The sequence below is a fragment of the Pristis pectinata genome, chromosome 1 (assembly GCF_009764475.1).
Source record: "Pristis pectinata isolate sPriPec2 chromosome 1, sPriPec2.1.pri, whole genome shotgun sequence".
Classification (NCBI taxonomy): Eukaryota; Metazoa; Chordata; class Chondrichthyes; order Rhinopristiformes; family Pristidae; genus Pristis; species Pristis pectinata.
Genome location: NC_067405.1, coordinates 63773445 through 63791122, shown reverse-complemented (window position 1 = coordinate 63791122; position 17678 = coordinate 63773445). Strand labels below are relative to the sequence as shown.

At 41.4% G+C, this 17678-nt stretch overlaps 1 protein-coding gene across 1 annotated transcript in view; it reads right to left on the bottom strand.

Annotated features, from left to right (window-relative positions):
* Positions 1 to 294: 294 nt before the first annotated feature.
* Positions 295 to 17678, bottom strand: part of iqca1 (IQ motif containing with AAA domain 1) — a 169207-nt gene continuing 151823 nt past the window's right edge. Inside the window, exons 16-19 of the mRNA XM_052018883.1 lie at positions 13873 to 13959; positions 12286 to 12463; positions 7177 to 7415; positions 295 to 945 (exon numbers count right to left, since the gene is read on the bottom strand). Coding sequence (XP_051874843.1) covers positions 802 to 945; positions 7177 to 7415; positions 12286 to 12463; positions 13873 to 13959 — 648 coding nt within the window. The 3' untranslated portion in view covers positions 295 to 801. The remainder of the gene's footprint in view (positions 946 to 7176; positions 7416 to 12285; positions 12464 to 13872; positions 13960 to 17678) is intronic.

The following is a 17678-nucleotide window of genomic DNA, read 5'->3' as shown; positions in this document are numbered from 1 at the left end:
CTTCCTTTCCTGAGCAAACAAAATTCTATGATTTCAGATTTGAATATATACCATAATTGATCATTCATAGTTCTCTGACACAGAATTACTAGGATTTACAGCCTTCTTATTGGAGAAATAACTCAATGCCTCAGTCCTAAATGGCTGACCCCTTATTCTGAGACTGTGGCTTCATACATCCTTGAAGAGTCTTTGGGTCTTTCGCCAATTACCTTATGAAGTATGGATGAAGGGTCTCGACCCAAAACATCGACTGTTTGTTTCCCTCCATGGATGCTGCCTGACCTGCTGAGTTCCTCCAGCATTTTGTGTGTGTTGCCTCCGGTTTCCAGCATCTGCAGAATCTCTTGTGTCACCCAATATTGTAGTACTTGCTTAATATATCAAAATAATTAAGCATAGGATGTTATGTTCTCTTTGGATTTTCTGTATTTTGCTATCATCTGTAACAGTTTTTGTGTGGTATGTTTCTCTTGTAACAAACTTTTATTCCTATTACCAAAATGTACATTTCATAATCTGGCACTTTAGTGATTAATTGAGCCATTCATGACTACAGCAACCATTTGAATTAAAATTCACTTTGCTAAAGGAAGTAATATCACATGATTAGGGGAATAATTAAGTGGATTAGGTTAATGCACTGCTTTCTAAATTAGTAATTGATACATTTTTTTTCAATTAACTTAATTATAATAGACAATAACATTTCTTAATCTACAAATGCACATACAAGAAAGATGCTTACAACTAATGATAAATGCAATACAAATATACAGCTGGCTCAGAAACATCTGAATATTATTTTTTCTTTTTTCCTTTTTTCTTTCCTTCTTTTCCTTTCTTTCCTTCTTTTCCTTTTTGGCCCTTCTCCTTCCCATCATTTTCTGATTCCTTTGCAGCTTTTGCTCTCTTCTTGCCCAGAGGTGTTTTGACATACCAATCCTGAGGTAAAAAGATAACCATTTACCTCCAGTGTGCTGGTGTACAATGTTAATCATAAAGATGGTTGAAAATTAAAATTGATGCACAATATTAATTTATTCAATGGCATGTTTGTTTGTAATCAGAGGAAGTGATTCCAATGAATTACATACCACAATTTCAGCAGAGATGTACAATTGAAATTTAAATAAGTTATTTCCTGATGCAGATGCACCCATCTGTATCTACCTATACCTATAGCTAAATATTTCCTTTCTTCTTGCTGACAACTTTGTGCTGAAGTCCCTCGAGGAGAAACTGACTCTTTTGTCAGGTATGATCACCTGGACATCAATCATTCAGAAGAAGTTGCTTCAGGAACAAATGACAAAATGGATGGGATTGCATGGGCTGTTAGATGCTGCACACATTTTTGGATACATTTATAACTGAATATTGGGTGGAGTGCAAATTGGATGGACCATGTACGAATGCTCAAGTTGAATTTCTATCCTGTCTTGTTGAAGTGGCCATTCTTTGCTCCTGAGCTCATACAGTTTTGGACATCCAAAGTCCAGCCTGAGTTTCGTCCTTGGATCTGTCCTGCTTTTAGTAGATAGGATACAACTGAACAATTTTCTACCTTACTATGGAGGTATCAATGTACTAGCTGTACGAGCACAGGTTCGCTGCAGTTGCAACTAATTCTTCATTATTACAGAGTCCATACCCTTTCCAGTTTATTGTCAGAGCCCATATCCTTTCCCTCTGCTTAGCCTTAGCCATACTTTGAGAATATGGCAAGTGAATGTAATTGATTGGCTTCCGTGATGGTGAAAACTTAGGAAATGACTGAGATGAAAAAATTACGCCCCACTACTTGCAAGAGGGCAGTAAAAGTTTCAGCGTTGTCTGCTGCACTTGTTGCAATCACCATCAAGGGTGGGGATGATTACTGAAGTTGTTTTTCCCATTGATTGCCTAGTAGTCCACTAAACCATGTGGCAGGAGTGTAGGACTTTGGATTGGTTGTCGGATTGCTTAGACTAGGCTGTAGCGTTCTGCTTCCACTCTTTAGCATGCTATGGTAATCGCCTTATTTTTAATGATCTTATGCATTATGGTGGAGCATAATTCTGCTGCTGCTTATGGCCCACAGCATCTCATGGATACCCATTTTTGAGCGGTAGGGCTGCTCTGAATCTATCTCATTTAGAACAATAATACAGCCACACAACACAACAGAGAGTACCCTCAGTAGATTAGAAATCGTCTCCACCAGAACTGTGCAGTGACCACTCTTTCCAATGGCTCAGAAGTGCTTGGTAGTGATTAAAAACCAAGGTTTAAAATTTGTTTGGACAGTACAATTGAAAGTAGCATTAATGTGCCATTATGCAATTTTGCACACATTGATAGGTGATTCAAAACCAGATGTTACACCTTAGAAAGCATCCCATCTGGATGCATCACAGCTTGGTATGGCAACTGCTCTGTCCAGGACCGCAAGAAACCGCAGAGAGTTGTGGACCCAGCCCAGTGCATCATGGAAACCAGCCTCCCCTCCCCATGGACTCCGTCTATACCTCTCGCTGCCTTGGTGAAGCAGCCAGCATAATCAAAGACCCCACCCACCCGGGTCATTCCCTCTTCTCCCCTCTCCCATCGGGCAGAAGATACAGGAACCTGAGGGCACATACCACCAGGCTCAAGGACAGCTCCTATCCCACTGTGATAAGACTATTGAATGGTTCCCATATACGATGAGATGGCTCCAATGTGATGTGTGCAAGTTGGGTGAGCAGGCACATGAAATATGACATGGATACATGTAAGATCATCCGCTTTAGTTCTAAAAACAGAAAGACATTATTATCTGAATGGTAATAGATTGTGGAAGAAGTATGTCCTTGTACACCAATTACTGAAAGCAAGTGTTCAGGTGTAGCAAGCACTTAAGACAGTAAGCACTCCCTCTTGACCTCACAATCTACCTTGTTTGACCTTGCATTTTATTGTCTACCTGCAATGCACTTCCCTGTAGCTGTGACACTTTACTCTGTATTCTGTTATTGTTTTTACCCTGTACTACCTCAATGCACTCTGTACTACCTCAATGCACTGTGTAATGAATTGATCTGTACGAACAGTATGCAAGACAAGTTTATCACTGTACCTCGGTACGTGACAATAATAAACCAATACCAATACCAATAATTGGTTTCTTGATGTGAATATTAATGTACCCTGGCATCCAGTGACCTCAATAACATCAATAGGAGAGGAATGTCCAAAACATGTCTCTGGTGAGTTTTCTGACAAAATGATTGATACTGTTCTTTCACGGAGAAAAAACTTCAAATAATAACCGAACGCTCAGTCTGAGCATTATTTAAAGGGCATTCAGTGCCTCTCCTGCAGACAGCTGCATAACTCTGCTAAACAAACTGCAAGGAGACTAACCCAGACTGGAATCCCAGCCTCTGCTTTAACAGGTGGTTTCAGCAGGTTGTTCCTCAAAATTAAGTGGACGGAAATGCCAAAAGAATCCCACTGAAAGGTAACTTATTCTGAATTCATCGGGTCAGAAAGGGCTTAAAAGACAGGAGAAACATCAGATAAAAATGATATTATGAATAACTCCTCCACTTTCCTCATAGTAGCCTTTTAAAGGTCACTTTACAATACAACAATCCCACATTGCAGGCAAACTTCAAGCAGCAAACAAAAACAAGTCCCTTCATCACTCTCAGACAAATTCAGAGCCTCACTATCTCTCACATACCTTGCCTTTGGATCTTTACAGACTGTCTTTGCTGAGATATGCCACACAGCTACTCAATGCTGCATTGTAAAAGTCAAGGAAAGCTCTACAAGCAAAATGGAAGTCCTATTTTTCATGGATACAACTTTTGGATCCACACCTGGATGGGGCATTTGCCATTGCTTGCCACACATTCAATCACACTGTTTCCAAAAGCAGACATTCATAGCGGGCACTCTTGCTCCTTCAGGTGCCTCTCAGGCAACTTCCTGCCATGAGTATCCCTTGCACAGGGAGGCTGCTTTGCACTTCAGAAGCCTATTCAGGATCGTCTGTCCCTGTTAGAGGACTTTGTCATTCATCTCCTATTCTTAGTAACATAGAAAATAGAAACCAGAATAGGACATTTTGCCCTTTAAATCTGCTCCATCATTCAGTATGTTCATGTCTGATCATCTACTTCAGCATCCTGTAAGAGGCTTTCTCCTCATACCCCTTTAGCATTCAGAAATACATCTACCTCCTTCTTGAATATACTTAATGACTTGGCCTTCACTACTTTTTGTGGTAAAGAATTCCAAAGTTTCACCACCCTCCAGATGAAAAAACTTCTCCTGATCTCATTTCTAAATGGCATAGCCCAGATTTTGTGGCCATGACCCGTGGTTCTCCCCCAGCATTATAAACATCCCTCCCACATCTAGTCTTGTTAGAATTTTATAGGTTTCCCTTTCACTCTTCCAAACTTTTGCGAATATAGACCTGATTGATATAATCTCTCCTCTGACATCAATCCTGCCGTGCTAGAAATCAGTCAGCTAAGTCTCTGCTGCTCTCCCTCCATGGCAAGAACATAGTTTTTCAGATAAGCAGGCCCAAGCTGCGCACAAAATTCCAGATGGGGTCTGACCACAGCCCTGTCCAGCTGCAGCAAGACTTCCCTCCTCCTGTATTCAAATTCTTTTGCAGTGAATACCAACATACCATTTGCGTTCTTAAGTGCTTGCTGCACCTGAACAGCTGCTTTCAGCAATTGGCGTACAAGGACATACTTCTTTCACAATCTATTACCATTCAGATAATAATGTCTTTATGTTTCTAGAACTAAAGTGGATAACCTTACATGCATTCATGTCATATTTCATGTGCCTGCTCACCCAACTTGCACACATCACATTGGAGCCTCTTTGCATCCTCCTTATACCTCACATATTCACCACCAACCCTCCCCATCCCCTAAGCCCTGTGTTGTCCACAGACTTGAAAATGTTACACTTAGTCCCTCATCCAACTCATTGATATATATTGAGTAGTTGGGGCTAAGCACTGATCCCTACAGTAGTACTCCATTGCTCCACCATGTGCCACCCGATAAAGATCTATTTATTCTTGCTCTCATTCTCCTGCACTCATTCCTTACCAACACTCCCTGTAGATGCATTATATTGTGGTGGACTTCCTGAGGTCACAGCTGTGAGGAAAGGTGCTACTAATGTGGGAAATTCAGTTCCAAACACTTGTTGTTGCTGAAACAGAGGCACATTACTTGAGGGATCCTGCTGGCATGGCTTTGGAACAAGTGCTGATGAACTTCACTGTTTACATTTATATATTAAGGAAACTGGTAATATGATTTTAACATCAGAAAAACCTGGGTGTCTGTGCACAGGAATTGTTGACATTTGACAGAATTCTCCATTAAAGAGGGTTGTGCAATCACCATAGATAAGTATATTCAAGGTGTAATGCAATAGACTTTTAGGTATTAAGGGATAAGGGTTCAGTGCAAGAAAATGGTGCTGAGGTAAATGGTGCCATGATCTTATTGAACATAGAACAGTAAAGGACAGGAACAGGCCCTTCAGCCCATGATGTCTGTGTGGATCATGATGCCAAATGAAATTAATCCCAACTGCCTGTACAGGATCCATATCCCTCCATTCCCTTCGTATTCATGTTGAATGGCAGAATGTGCACAAGATGCTGAATTGCCAATTTCATTCGTTCTTAAAATCGCGCATATGAATTTTGGGACCAGAATATATGGGAAACTCACAGAAGGCAGGATAGCAAATGAAGATATAAACAATCTGGGAATCCCTCAAAGACAATTAAGCCTGTCTTTTCATTTCCTGATGCTAATGTGCATGATGTTTTTTAATTTCAGTTCTGTATATGTAGTTTCAACCCACTATCTAGATGTGGCATAGTGCTGAGTTGTTTAGAATATCAAATCATATCTATTTGCAAATGGAAGTATGGAAGTCAAGGGAAAATCCAAGCTGGGTTGTCACTACTATTTCTCACAGCCTTCAGGATCAATTCATGAAAAATGGCCAGCTTAGCTTGCAAATTTCTACAGATGCACAGTGGAGAGCATTCTGACTGGTTGCATCAGCGCCTGGTATGGATGCTCCAATGTGCAGGATCAAAAGAGGCTGCAGATGGTTGTAGACTCAGCCAGCTCCATCATGGGCACAACCCTCCCCGCCATTAGGGACATTTTCAAGAGGCGGTACCTTAAGGAGGTGGCATCCATCATTAAGGACTCTCACCGGCTGGGACATGCCCTCTTCACCTTACGACCATCAGGGAGGAGGTACAGTACAGGAGCCTGAAGACCCACACTCAATGTTTCAGGAACAGTTTCTTCCCCTCTGCCATCAGACTTCTGAACGGTCCATGAACCCATGAACATTACCTCATTATTCCTCTTTTGCACTATTTATTTATTTTTGTAGCTTATAGTAATTTTTATGTCTTTATGTCTTGCACTGTACTGCTGCCACAACAAATTTCATGACATGTGTCAGTGATAATAAACCTGATTCTGATTCTGAACTATTCTGTGCATAAGGCGAGAATTGCAGATCGTTGGTGATGTTGGAGGAAATTCCAGGGTACCTGCCCTGTCTAAGCATGTCCAGTGACAAATGCTGACGATATTGGACATTTGCACCGGACTTCTGAGGGCAGCCTTAACCTAATACACATTTAAAAACTGACCATTACGAGTGTAGTCCTGGTGTTGTAACACTGACAGATCTCACTGTCTGCTGAAGTCAATGGGACCAAATCCAATGTCATGGGTTTCTTGTCTGATGATCCTGGTAACAATTACTTCAAAGTGCTCAATAAGTGAAACCTTCTTGGAGTTACATGTTGGTGGGGGTGCCAGAAAGAAAACACTAAAAATATGACACTTTCTTTTGAAGAATCATGGGCACTAATGATAATGTTATCAATAAACTTGAGCAGCCTAACAGAAATTGCACAGAATAGATCAAATGACTGGGAATCTCATTTTTCCTCTTGCCCCTTTGTGTTGGAATATACCAGGCATCTGCTCAAAGCCACATCCCTTGAATGCCAACTTACCACTAATTACTGACTCTTCCAGATTGTGTTTCTCTCTGAAATTACAACCACACCATTTATATTGCTTTAGTCACCAAATGAGGATCAAAACTTAATTAATTACTCTTTACCTTGAATGATTCCTCTTCCTCTTGGTATACAGGTTCCTGCTTGGCTAGAGGATTAATAAACTCCACTGCAGTGAGAGGTTTTGTGTGTAACTGCTTGATGCGTCGCTCAGTTAGAACATCCTTTGCAGCTTGGGTAAGGTGTCCCTGGGTATAGCCATCAGTGATCTTAGCCAGGGAACTTAGATCCAATGAATTCGTCAGGATCCCACCATTTTGTTGGATGATGCTCTTCCATAACACTGTTGCATGAAACATGAGAGTTCTAATTATATACTACTGCAGTAAATAACACACTAACACATTAAGAAAAGCCTGTATTGTTGATTCTGGGAGATACGTAATTAAACTGAACACATAAACATGTTTTTGTTAAAACTGGGGATAAAGTAATGTCCTATAAACATAAAAACATAAGAACATAAGAAATAGGAGCAGGAGTAGATCATCTGGCCCGTCGAACCTGCTCTGCCATTCAATAAGATCATGGCTGATCTGGCCGTGGACTCAGATCCACCTACCTGCCTTTTCCCCATAACCCTTAATTACTCTATTATGCAAAAATCTATCTAACTGTATCTTAAGTATATTTAATGAGATAGCTTCTGCTGATTCCCTGGGCAGAGAATTCCACAGATTCACTACTCTCTGGGTAAAGCAGTTCCTCCTCATCTCTGTCCTAAATCTATTCCCCCGAACCTTGAGGCTATGTCCCCTAGCTCTAGTCTCACCTACCAGTGGAAACAACCTTCCTGCCTCCATTTCTTCTATCCATTTCATAATTTTATATGTTTCTATAAGATCCCCTTTCATTCTTCTGAATCCCAGCGAGTATAGTCCCAGGCAACTCAATCTTTCCTCATAAGCTAACCCCCTCATCTCCGGAATCAACCTGGTGAACCTCCTCTGCACCGCCTCCAAAGCCAGTATATCTTTCCTGGTGTGGCCTCACCAGTTACCCTGTACAGTTGCAGCATAACCTCCCTGCTCTTAAATTCAATCCCTCTGGCAATGAAAGCCAACATTCCATTTGCCTTTTTGATAATCTGTTGCACCCGCAAACCAACCTTTTATGATTCATGCACAAGCACGCCCAAGTCCCTCTGCCCAACAACATGCTGCAATCTTTCATCACTTAAATAATAATCTGATCTTCTATTTTTCCTTCCAAAGTGGATGACCTCACATTTACCAACATTGTACTCCATCTGCTAGACCCTTGCCCACTCACTTAACCTGTTTATATCTCGCTACAGACTCTCTGCATCCTCTGCACAAGTTGCTTTTCCACTCAATTCAGTGTCATCAGCAAACTTAGATATGCTGCACTCAGTCCCCTCTTCCAAATCATTAACATCCTTCTCACATGCAATTCCTGGGTTGTTGCCAAATAATACAAAAGTCACCGGTACACCATGTACTTTCATTTTACATACCAAATGCCAGGTGGATACTTGTGCCTTGAGCTTCCTCGGCATGTGATCAGGGTGCAGTCAAATTACATGGCTCAAAAGATCACAGAATTTTGATGTGAGTGAACTATGCCCAATTTTCCTTAATTTTTTTTAAAAACACATATCCTTTAAGTAAACCTCTAAGCAAAAAAAATCAAGCTTCTGACTCACAAGTGCAAGTATCCTCACGTTAACCTATAAATTGGATCGCTTTGTGCTTAGTTTTGAATGCTAGGTGTGAAAGAACTGGTTTTACCTGGAGTTTACTATGTAAGTGCTCACTTCCAGGTGAAATCACAACAATTGTGAAAAAGGACATTGTGGAGTTGGGCCATACCAACATGTCTGACTTTATTCCTGAGGTCTGTGACACTCCCAATTAATTTACATTTCATTCACTTCGATGTTTTGCCTTAATGACGTAGATTGGAGTTCACAACTTCTAATGACAACAATAATGGAACAACTTTATTGATGCTCATAGCACATTGAACTAGTTTATTGCTTTTTCTACTATTTAAAGGGGCATCCTGATGGAGTTGGGAGACCTTACTGAGCAGCTTTGAAGCTTTCTATAAGCTGTTCAAACACCTTCCAAAGTCAGGAGAGTCTTTTCTCCAGCATTTAGCTCCATGGGTGCTTCAACCATTGGCTGCAATCCAATATGGAAGGCATCATTTTGACCATACAGATGATCTTTGACTGTACACATGCCCATAAGGGTTCCCCTTTAAAGATCAGATCTTCTCATCGACAGGAAAGGTTTCCACTCCTTCAATGTACAGGTGATTCTGGACCATGAGAATTTCATCATACCCCTTGCTTCCCTGGCTCCTCACACTCATTCACATTCCTACCACAGCTGCAGGAAACATTGACAAATGAGACCCACCAAAGTACCCACTTTTCAGGGACACCACAAAAGTAGGTGAGAAACAATTTCTGGGCAACAGTACTTAAGGGGATGGGAATGTTTCTCCTCACATTACACTTGGATCTTCACGCCCAGGAGAATACAACAGTGGTCAGGATTTTACTGAGAAATGCTGGTGGTTCTGCACAGAATCACCAGCAAAATGACAATAAGTTTAGACTCTTGTGCAAGTTCTGGACTTCCCCACAGTTGATAGTTGTTCATGTTTTGACAGTGCTCTGATGTTGGAGCCCACCAGTGGAGGACCAACTTCCGACAGGTTCAAGCATTTAATATTTTTTGAATTCATTGACTTTATTAAAATGTTTGAAATTCCTTTTAATTATTCTCTCGTTATAAGTGATTTATTATTTTTTAAAATATCTCTAGAGGATATATTGAACTTTCGTGCAAAGGACTAAGATTCACACTCACATTCAGACCTACTCACCAACTTTCAAATCCTTTAACAGTTTTAACAACCAGCTCACCCTGGGGACATGGCTTAACCAGCTGCCAAAGGGGTTCTGTGGGTGGATCTTGCTATATGCAGCCTGAAGGCTGTTCACTATGCATTCCTCTCCAATCAGATAGGAGAGGCTTCAGGAACAAGAAGATCTGCTCTAGGTAAATATAGATGCAGAGAGTAGGGGTGCAGCAAATGCAAGCCACTACCCAGAAATTCTGGTCTTTCACTTTTTATTGCATTTTCTTTGAGACTTTTGGCTGTATCTGTTCCCAAAGAAGAAACTATAGACTTTAATATTCATACCTGTGAAGGCAGGAATGATTATTGACTGCTTAAGTATTCTAGTGTTGGAGTTGAAGAAATGTTTCTTATTTGTAGAATACATGCCCTAATTAGAATTGGCAGATGGTGCTGTAATATCCTAGTTCAAACGAGAAGAGCTTGAAATTATGAGTAGGTGCACAGTGTAACACCATCATTTCATTTTTCGAAGCATGAACCTGTTTAGTTTAAAATCTGGAGTTAGATGATAAACTTTTTCTGAAGAAAGCAAAGAAAGATTAAGAAAGCAAAGCAAGCAGAGAGTGACAAAATTTAAGATCTACCACATATTTGTCAAGGCAGTTTTTCAGAGGGCAAACTCCTGATTTTAGTTAGGAATCAATTCAGAGTTGTACTGAATGAAAGGAGGAAGATCTGAGGACCTTAGTCCATTTGCAGTTCCAGCCCAATCTCTTGCACTGTAACTCTATGTTCCTCTCTTAATTCCTCACCCTAGAGCACTGGTTTAGAAATTACTTTGAATGAAAAGAGGGCTCGCTCAGAGGATAGACTGAATTTTTAGTGCAAAGCAGAATTCACAGGCCCAGTCTATTAATATTAGTCTATGTCCTTCAGTGCTTTTCTAGAATGGAGTCTGTGGTACTAGAAGTATACAGATATACATATATGTGCACAGATTTTTTTTGGATAAATGAGATCACTTTGGAGGATAAAGTAAAGGAGAATCCTAAGAGATTCTACAAGTATATTAATATCAAAAGGGTAACTAGGGAAATAATAGGTCCTCGTAGGGATCAATGTGGTCATCTATGTGTGGAGCCACAGGAGATGGACAAGGTATTAAATGAATATTTCTTGTCTGTATTTACTGTGGAGAAGGTCATGGAAGTGAAAGAATTAAGGGAAATGAACAGTGATGTATTGGAACATATCCACATTACAACAGAGGAGGCCTTAAGGCATATTAAGGTGGATGAATCCCTGAGACCTGATCAAGTGTATCCTAGGACATTCTAGGAAGCTAGGTAAGAAATTACAGGGGCCCTGGCAGGGATATTTGCATCAGCTTTAGCCACAGATGATGTACCAGAAGACTGGAGGATGGCTAATCAGATGGCCGATCATCAAGAAATACCCTTGCACAATCAGGCGAGGACTGATCAGGGATATTCAGCCTGGCCTTTGACAAGGGTAGGCTAGTTTGTAAAGTTAATCACATGGGATCCAGGGTGAGCTAGCCAATTGGATACAAAATTGGCTTGGTGGAAGGAGACAGAGGGTGGGAGTGGCAATTGTACATGTCGATGGTGCGACCACACTTGGAATATTGTGTGCAGTTCTGGTCACCCAGCTAGAGCAAGGATGTCATTAAGCTGGAAAGGGTGCAGAGAAGATGCACAGGGATGTTAGCAGGAATGGAGGGCTTGAGTTATAAAGAAAGGCTGGAAAGGGTGGGACTTTTTTCCCCTGGAGTGTAGGAGGCTGAAGGGTGACCTTATAAAGTTATATAAAATCATTAGGGGCATAGATAGGGTGGATGGTCATGGTCTTTATCCCAGGGTAGGGGAGTCTAAAAGTAGAGGACATCGATTTAAGATGAGAGGAGACAGACTTAAAAGGGACCTGAGGGGCATGTTTTTCACAGAGAGGATGATGGGTATATGGAACAAGCTGCCAGAGGAAGTGGTAGAGATGAGTATAAACACAACATTTAAAAGGCATTTGGACAGGTACATGGATCAAAAAGGTTTAGAGGGATATAGGCCAAGAGCAGGCAAATGGGACTAGCTCAGATAGACATCTTGGTCAGCACAGACAAGTTGTGCAAAAAGGGCCTGTTTCCATGCTATATAGCTCTGTGACTCTAGATAGGATTTGTGTAAATCCTATTTGACCATTCCTTCTCCCACTGTAAATGCAAACATCTAGAGATACCCTTATACATGTTCCTAAGAACATCTCCTTTGGAGGGAAAGTCTTTACTCCATACTCACCAAATCGAGCTGTATAGTCTGGTCTTGGAATAAGTACAATTTTCTGGAAAGTTCGGCAGAAAGACTTTAATTCTGCATCAAAGGGCCGTTGTGTTGTGCCAACAATGAGGACACGATCTTCTGCATTCATGGATTTGAGTATACTTGGGAAAGATTTCTTTAATCTCTTTCGATCCAGCTGTTTAAGATGAGACAAGGAAAAACTTGATGCTATGATCTTACCTACAATAACTGAATTTTTCACAATATTTTATTTCTGAAGGGCTCTCAAGCATTGTTTTGCTATGTTACAGAAAGTATTTTGTCCTGCATGTAGAAATTACTTTGTTCTCATTGGTTGTTTTCTTGCAATGTACCTGATTTATGGTGCCACATTAGAGAAATGGGACACAGGACAGATACTGTGTTATTGTTCTACATATAAATAACCATGAATTTAGCAAGGTCATCATACTGTAGGAGAGCTGCATCTAAAAGGTTGCCACACTGCGTTCATGAATACAAGGCAACACCCAAACATTTAGAAATGTAAAGAAAACAAGCTGGTCATCTTATACGTCCTCATAAACTGGGCGTGGCATTTTGAGTAACACAATCCTCTGATGAAGTGGGCAGAGAATATTTCCTTCTGCTCCATTGCCCTGACACTGACCCTAATAGTACCAATTCAATAGAACATTGCTTCTGATCAAAGGTACAAGTTCCAACAGAGTTTGGTGTGCTGTACTTGGAAGGGATGGAAATTATTTTGGAGACTGGTGAGAGCAATCAGAGGAAACTTTTCTGAGGTGGAGAAACAGCATCACTCTTCCAGTATGACTGATATGAAGGAAGCAGCCAGCAAGCTTCTAGGTGATAGTTGGCTAGAGATTTGCTAACTAAGCACTAGATGCCTTGGGAAGGAATAATACTTACCTAATCCTTACTACCAATTTTCAGAGGTAAATTCAGAGGAAGACTTTTATGTTCAAACCCCTAAGTGTTAATCAGTAACATATTGGACTTCCCACACACGATCCCACAATGAACTCTTACAAACTTCTGCTCGGGCTCTCAAGCCCCTCCACATCCTGTGGAATTATTTCAATGGATGTGTTATGTTGGTCACTGTCAGTAAAAATCATCAGAGTGATCCAGCAAGAAGAGAGGATCACATTTGAAGATCTCCTTTGCTTGAATAATTTCCACTTACACAAAAGAAAATTCCAATGTTTTCTAATCCCAATCAAATAGTAAAATAAAAACCAAAAACTTAATTAATCTTAAAATTATACTTTTTAAAGATAAAAAAGCAATATTTTATTCTGTAAGAGTTTACATATGTCTGCCTTGTGCCTCATGAGACAGTTGCTATACTATGAAACGGTTGGTGGGTTCATTTTGAGGTGAAGTAGAAAGTCTTACTTGCTTGGTATAAAAATTAATACTAATAGCAGCAGGCTGTGGTACCTGTTTTATTTTGATGTTGTTGTTAAATGTACTTCAGGCCTTTAGTACATCAGAACCAGCTGATGCAATCAGTTGATTTTCTATGGCCAACTAACAGCTTCAAAACTGCTTAACACAAAAGAAAAGATCTGTGCATACCCCCTTCTCTGTCTTTGGAACCTTCTTGTAGAAAGTTTTCTCAGCGTTATCAATCCACACAACCGAAGGCTGCAGCAGGCGGGCAACCTGAGTAAAATAACAACACCAGCAGGTTTAAATCTTAATGTAGATATGCCCGCACACACATACAGAAAGATTGAACATGAAGATTAGGTGCAACTAATGCCTCATGGGAGGAATTCAGCTTGTAGATCTTAATCAACCAAACCCATCGTAGGTACATACTGGCTGTTGAAAGACATTATAGTGGGCAGGTATTGCCCAGAAGGAAAGGGCCCTCAGTCTGGTGACAATACTACACTGGTTAAGGCACTGCCCACACGGAAAGGGATCCTAGGGTGTCGATAGACGTTACAGTGGGCAGTATAGCTCTCATTGGAAAGGAGACACAGGCTGCTGACACAAATATTCCATTAATTAAGTGATTGCCACTATTACAGCAGAAATTGGCTGAGAGGTAGGAAGCAGAGGGTGGTGGTTGAAGATTGTTTCTCCGAATGGAGGCCGGTGACTAGTGGTGTGCCGCAGGGGTCGGTGTTAGGACCCTTGTTATTTGTTATTTATATAAATGATTTGGATGCCAATGCACAAGGGTTGATCAGTAAGCTTGCGGATGACACGAAATTAGTACGTGTTGTTGATAGTGAAGAAGGCTATCATAGATTACAGGGGGACCTTGATCAATCAGGGAAGTGCGCCGAGGAGTGACAAAGGGATTTCAATACAGATAAGTGTGAGGTGAGGTGAAACCAGTGTAGGACTTGTACTATGAATAGTTGGGCACTAGGGGGTGTAATGGAGCAGAGCGACCCAGGAGTACAAGTGCATAGTTCGTTGAAAGCAGCATCACAGGTGGACAGGGTGGTGAAAAGGATGTTTAGCACGCTGGCCTTCATCAGTCAGGGCATTGGGTATAGGTATTGGGAAATTATGCTGCACTTGGAGTACTGTGTACAGTTTTGGTCACCCTATTATAGAAAAGATATGGTTAAACTGGAAAGAGTGCAGAAAAGATTTATGAAGATGTTGCCAGGTCTAGAGGGCCTGAGTTATAGGAAGAGGTTGGCCAGGCTAGGTCTTTATTCCTTGGAACATTGGAGAATGAGGGGTGACCTTATAGAAATGTTTAAAATTATGAGAGATATAGTGAAGAGTAACAGTCTTTTCCCCAGGGTAGGGAGTCCAAAACTAGGGTGAAAGGGGAAAGATTTAAAAGGGGCCTGAGGGGCAACTTTTTCAAACAGTGGGTGGTGAGTATTTGGAATGAGCTGCCAGAGGAAGTGGTTGAGGCAGGTACAATACTATCATTTAAGATGTACTTGGATTGGTACATGTTTTGTCCCGATTTTGAGTTCCCACTTCTGTCCGCTGCAAAGTGACACAGTGCCACAAGGTTGATTCGATAAAGCGCGTTTATTAGCGGTATACTGCGGGAGAATTCTCCTCAAACTCTCATGCAGAGTTTTTATCGGAGCTCTCCGCAGTCCAAAGCAGCAGGCAGTGATTTATACAGATATTGTCACACACACTTAATGAATTTGGCTCCCCTCCACAAGTTTCGTTCAGACCTCAGAGAACCAAAGACAGACATCGCACCTATTGTCTAACATAATTGAGTTATAATCAAGAGATTCAAAGACAGGTATCACCCTCAGTGTTTAAAACAAGCTTCCTCTAGTCTGTTTATTACACCCACCACCCTTATCATCTAGTATATTGGCCTGCCACCAAGGTCCTGGACACAGCAATTAACACCTTATCCATTGAGTCAGCAGCTTGCATGCTGTTGCTTGCGAGGTATTTTTTCTATCAGCTATAGGTATGGTTACAGTTTGTAACCCTTTACTTCCTCATTCCCTCCTTTTTATCATTACATGATAACCTAGAGGGGTGCCGAGAACGGGGCCGAGAGTTTATTAATGAGGACCTTGCAACAGGTATTTAGGCAGGCCAGCACCACACAGCATACTATTATAATAAGGATTAGTCCCACCACTCCATGCAGCAGGTATGATGCCCACGATCCTCCTAGTAGCCACCCCAACCAACCTGTCCCTCCTGAAAATCCCTGCCTAAAACTATCTACTTGCCTCTGAATGTCCTGAATGGCATGGGAGATGTTGTAGGACTCACCTCTCACATTAGTGACACATTTGTCCCCTACTATGGCACATACTCCTCCTTGCTGAGCCAACTGGTAGTCCACAGCATACCGGGTCTGCTGGGCATAAAGTTGAAGCTCCGCCAGTTCCCAGTTCACTGCCTTCAGGCCCTCCATAGTACTGTTCCCCAGTGCTGCCAGTCCCCAGTTAAGTTCGTGTGCTTAGAGGGATATGGGCCGAATGCAGGAAATTGGGACTAGCTGGGTGGGCACCGTGGTTGGCCTGGACTCATTGGGCTGAAGGGCCTGTATACGTGCTATATTGCTCCATGACTAAATAAGAACAGCACTATGTGGCTTCAAAAATCCAATAGGATGGAGGATTTTTAAAAAAATCAACATAGGGGTCAAAAATTTGTGAATACACTGTGAAAATTCTTTGTAACTTTGGTTATGAAACCATCAGAAATGCAGGAACCAGATTGGTTCCCAATTACACTAGATCTTGACGCCAAGCCTTCCAGAACATCCGCATGTAGTGGAGACTTCTTAGTGACCAAAGTACATGTTTAGCATTGAAAGTTTTGCAAGACCAGATGACCATCTTGTGTTTCAGGACTTGCACCAGCACTCAGGGCAGGATTATGGCCCATGACCTCCAAATGAATTTATTTTATTTCAAGGTGGCTTCTTTTGTAAGGAGGGAGCCAAAGGGAACTTAAATGTTTCCTCTTATTGGAGGAAATGTACCCATTTACTTAGGCACTTTTGCAATTAGTTGACCTGGAGACTTGAGCTTGTAATGTCTCCCATGAGCTCATACGCTACTTTCCACAACATGCACTAGGCCTCAAGGCTGGCAAAGGGTGGTGATATGCACAGACATATCGTGCTATGCTGGTTCACTGAACAGCCAACAGCTGGAGCTGTGGAAACAGTGGCCTCTTAGTCACACTTGGCAGGAAAAATACAATGTACAGCATGCCATTTATAGCTCAGCAATCCACCCAAGCCGCCAGATGCTGTACTTTAAACTTAGCTCCCTCCCTTGAGTTGTCCGTTTTTCACTATCCACTCTCTTCATCTCAATCATTCACAGTCATTGGGAGACGATCGGGCAGGAGAATCGGGCAGACAATCGAAGCCTGACGCCCCACACCACCAGGTACTTCCCTTCAACCATTTGGTACTTGAACCAACCGGCACAACCCTAATCACCAGAGTTTAGCAACACCATGACCTCTGATTACTTTGCACTAAAATGGACTTTGTTTTTTTTTGTTCGAATTGTGTTCTTTCTTGTAAAAATTGTGTATAATTTATGTTTAATATATGTTTTTCATGTGAATGCTGCTTATATGATGCTATGTGCCTGTGATGCTGCTGCAAGTAAGTTTTTCATTGCACCTGTGCATACATGCACTTGTGGATATGACAATAAACTCGACTTTGACTTTGACAGCACGACCACAACCCATCTTCCCCATCACTTGTACAACTGCATTCATGTGTTGTGACAACACAATTAACCAGTCCCTTGAGTGATCCAATCTGAAGCAGGGCAGGACAAAATCTGGAGTCTGATGGAGGGTTCTACTAAAAGAGGAGTATATATTTTTCAGTTTCCCAAAGTTCAAGTTACAGAAGCCAATTACTGAAGTCTCCAAAGGAATCTTCTCCTTCC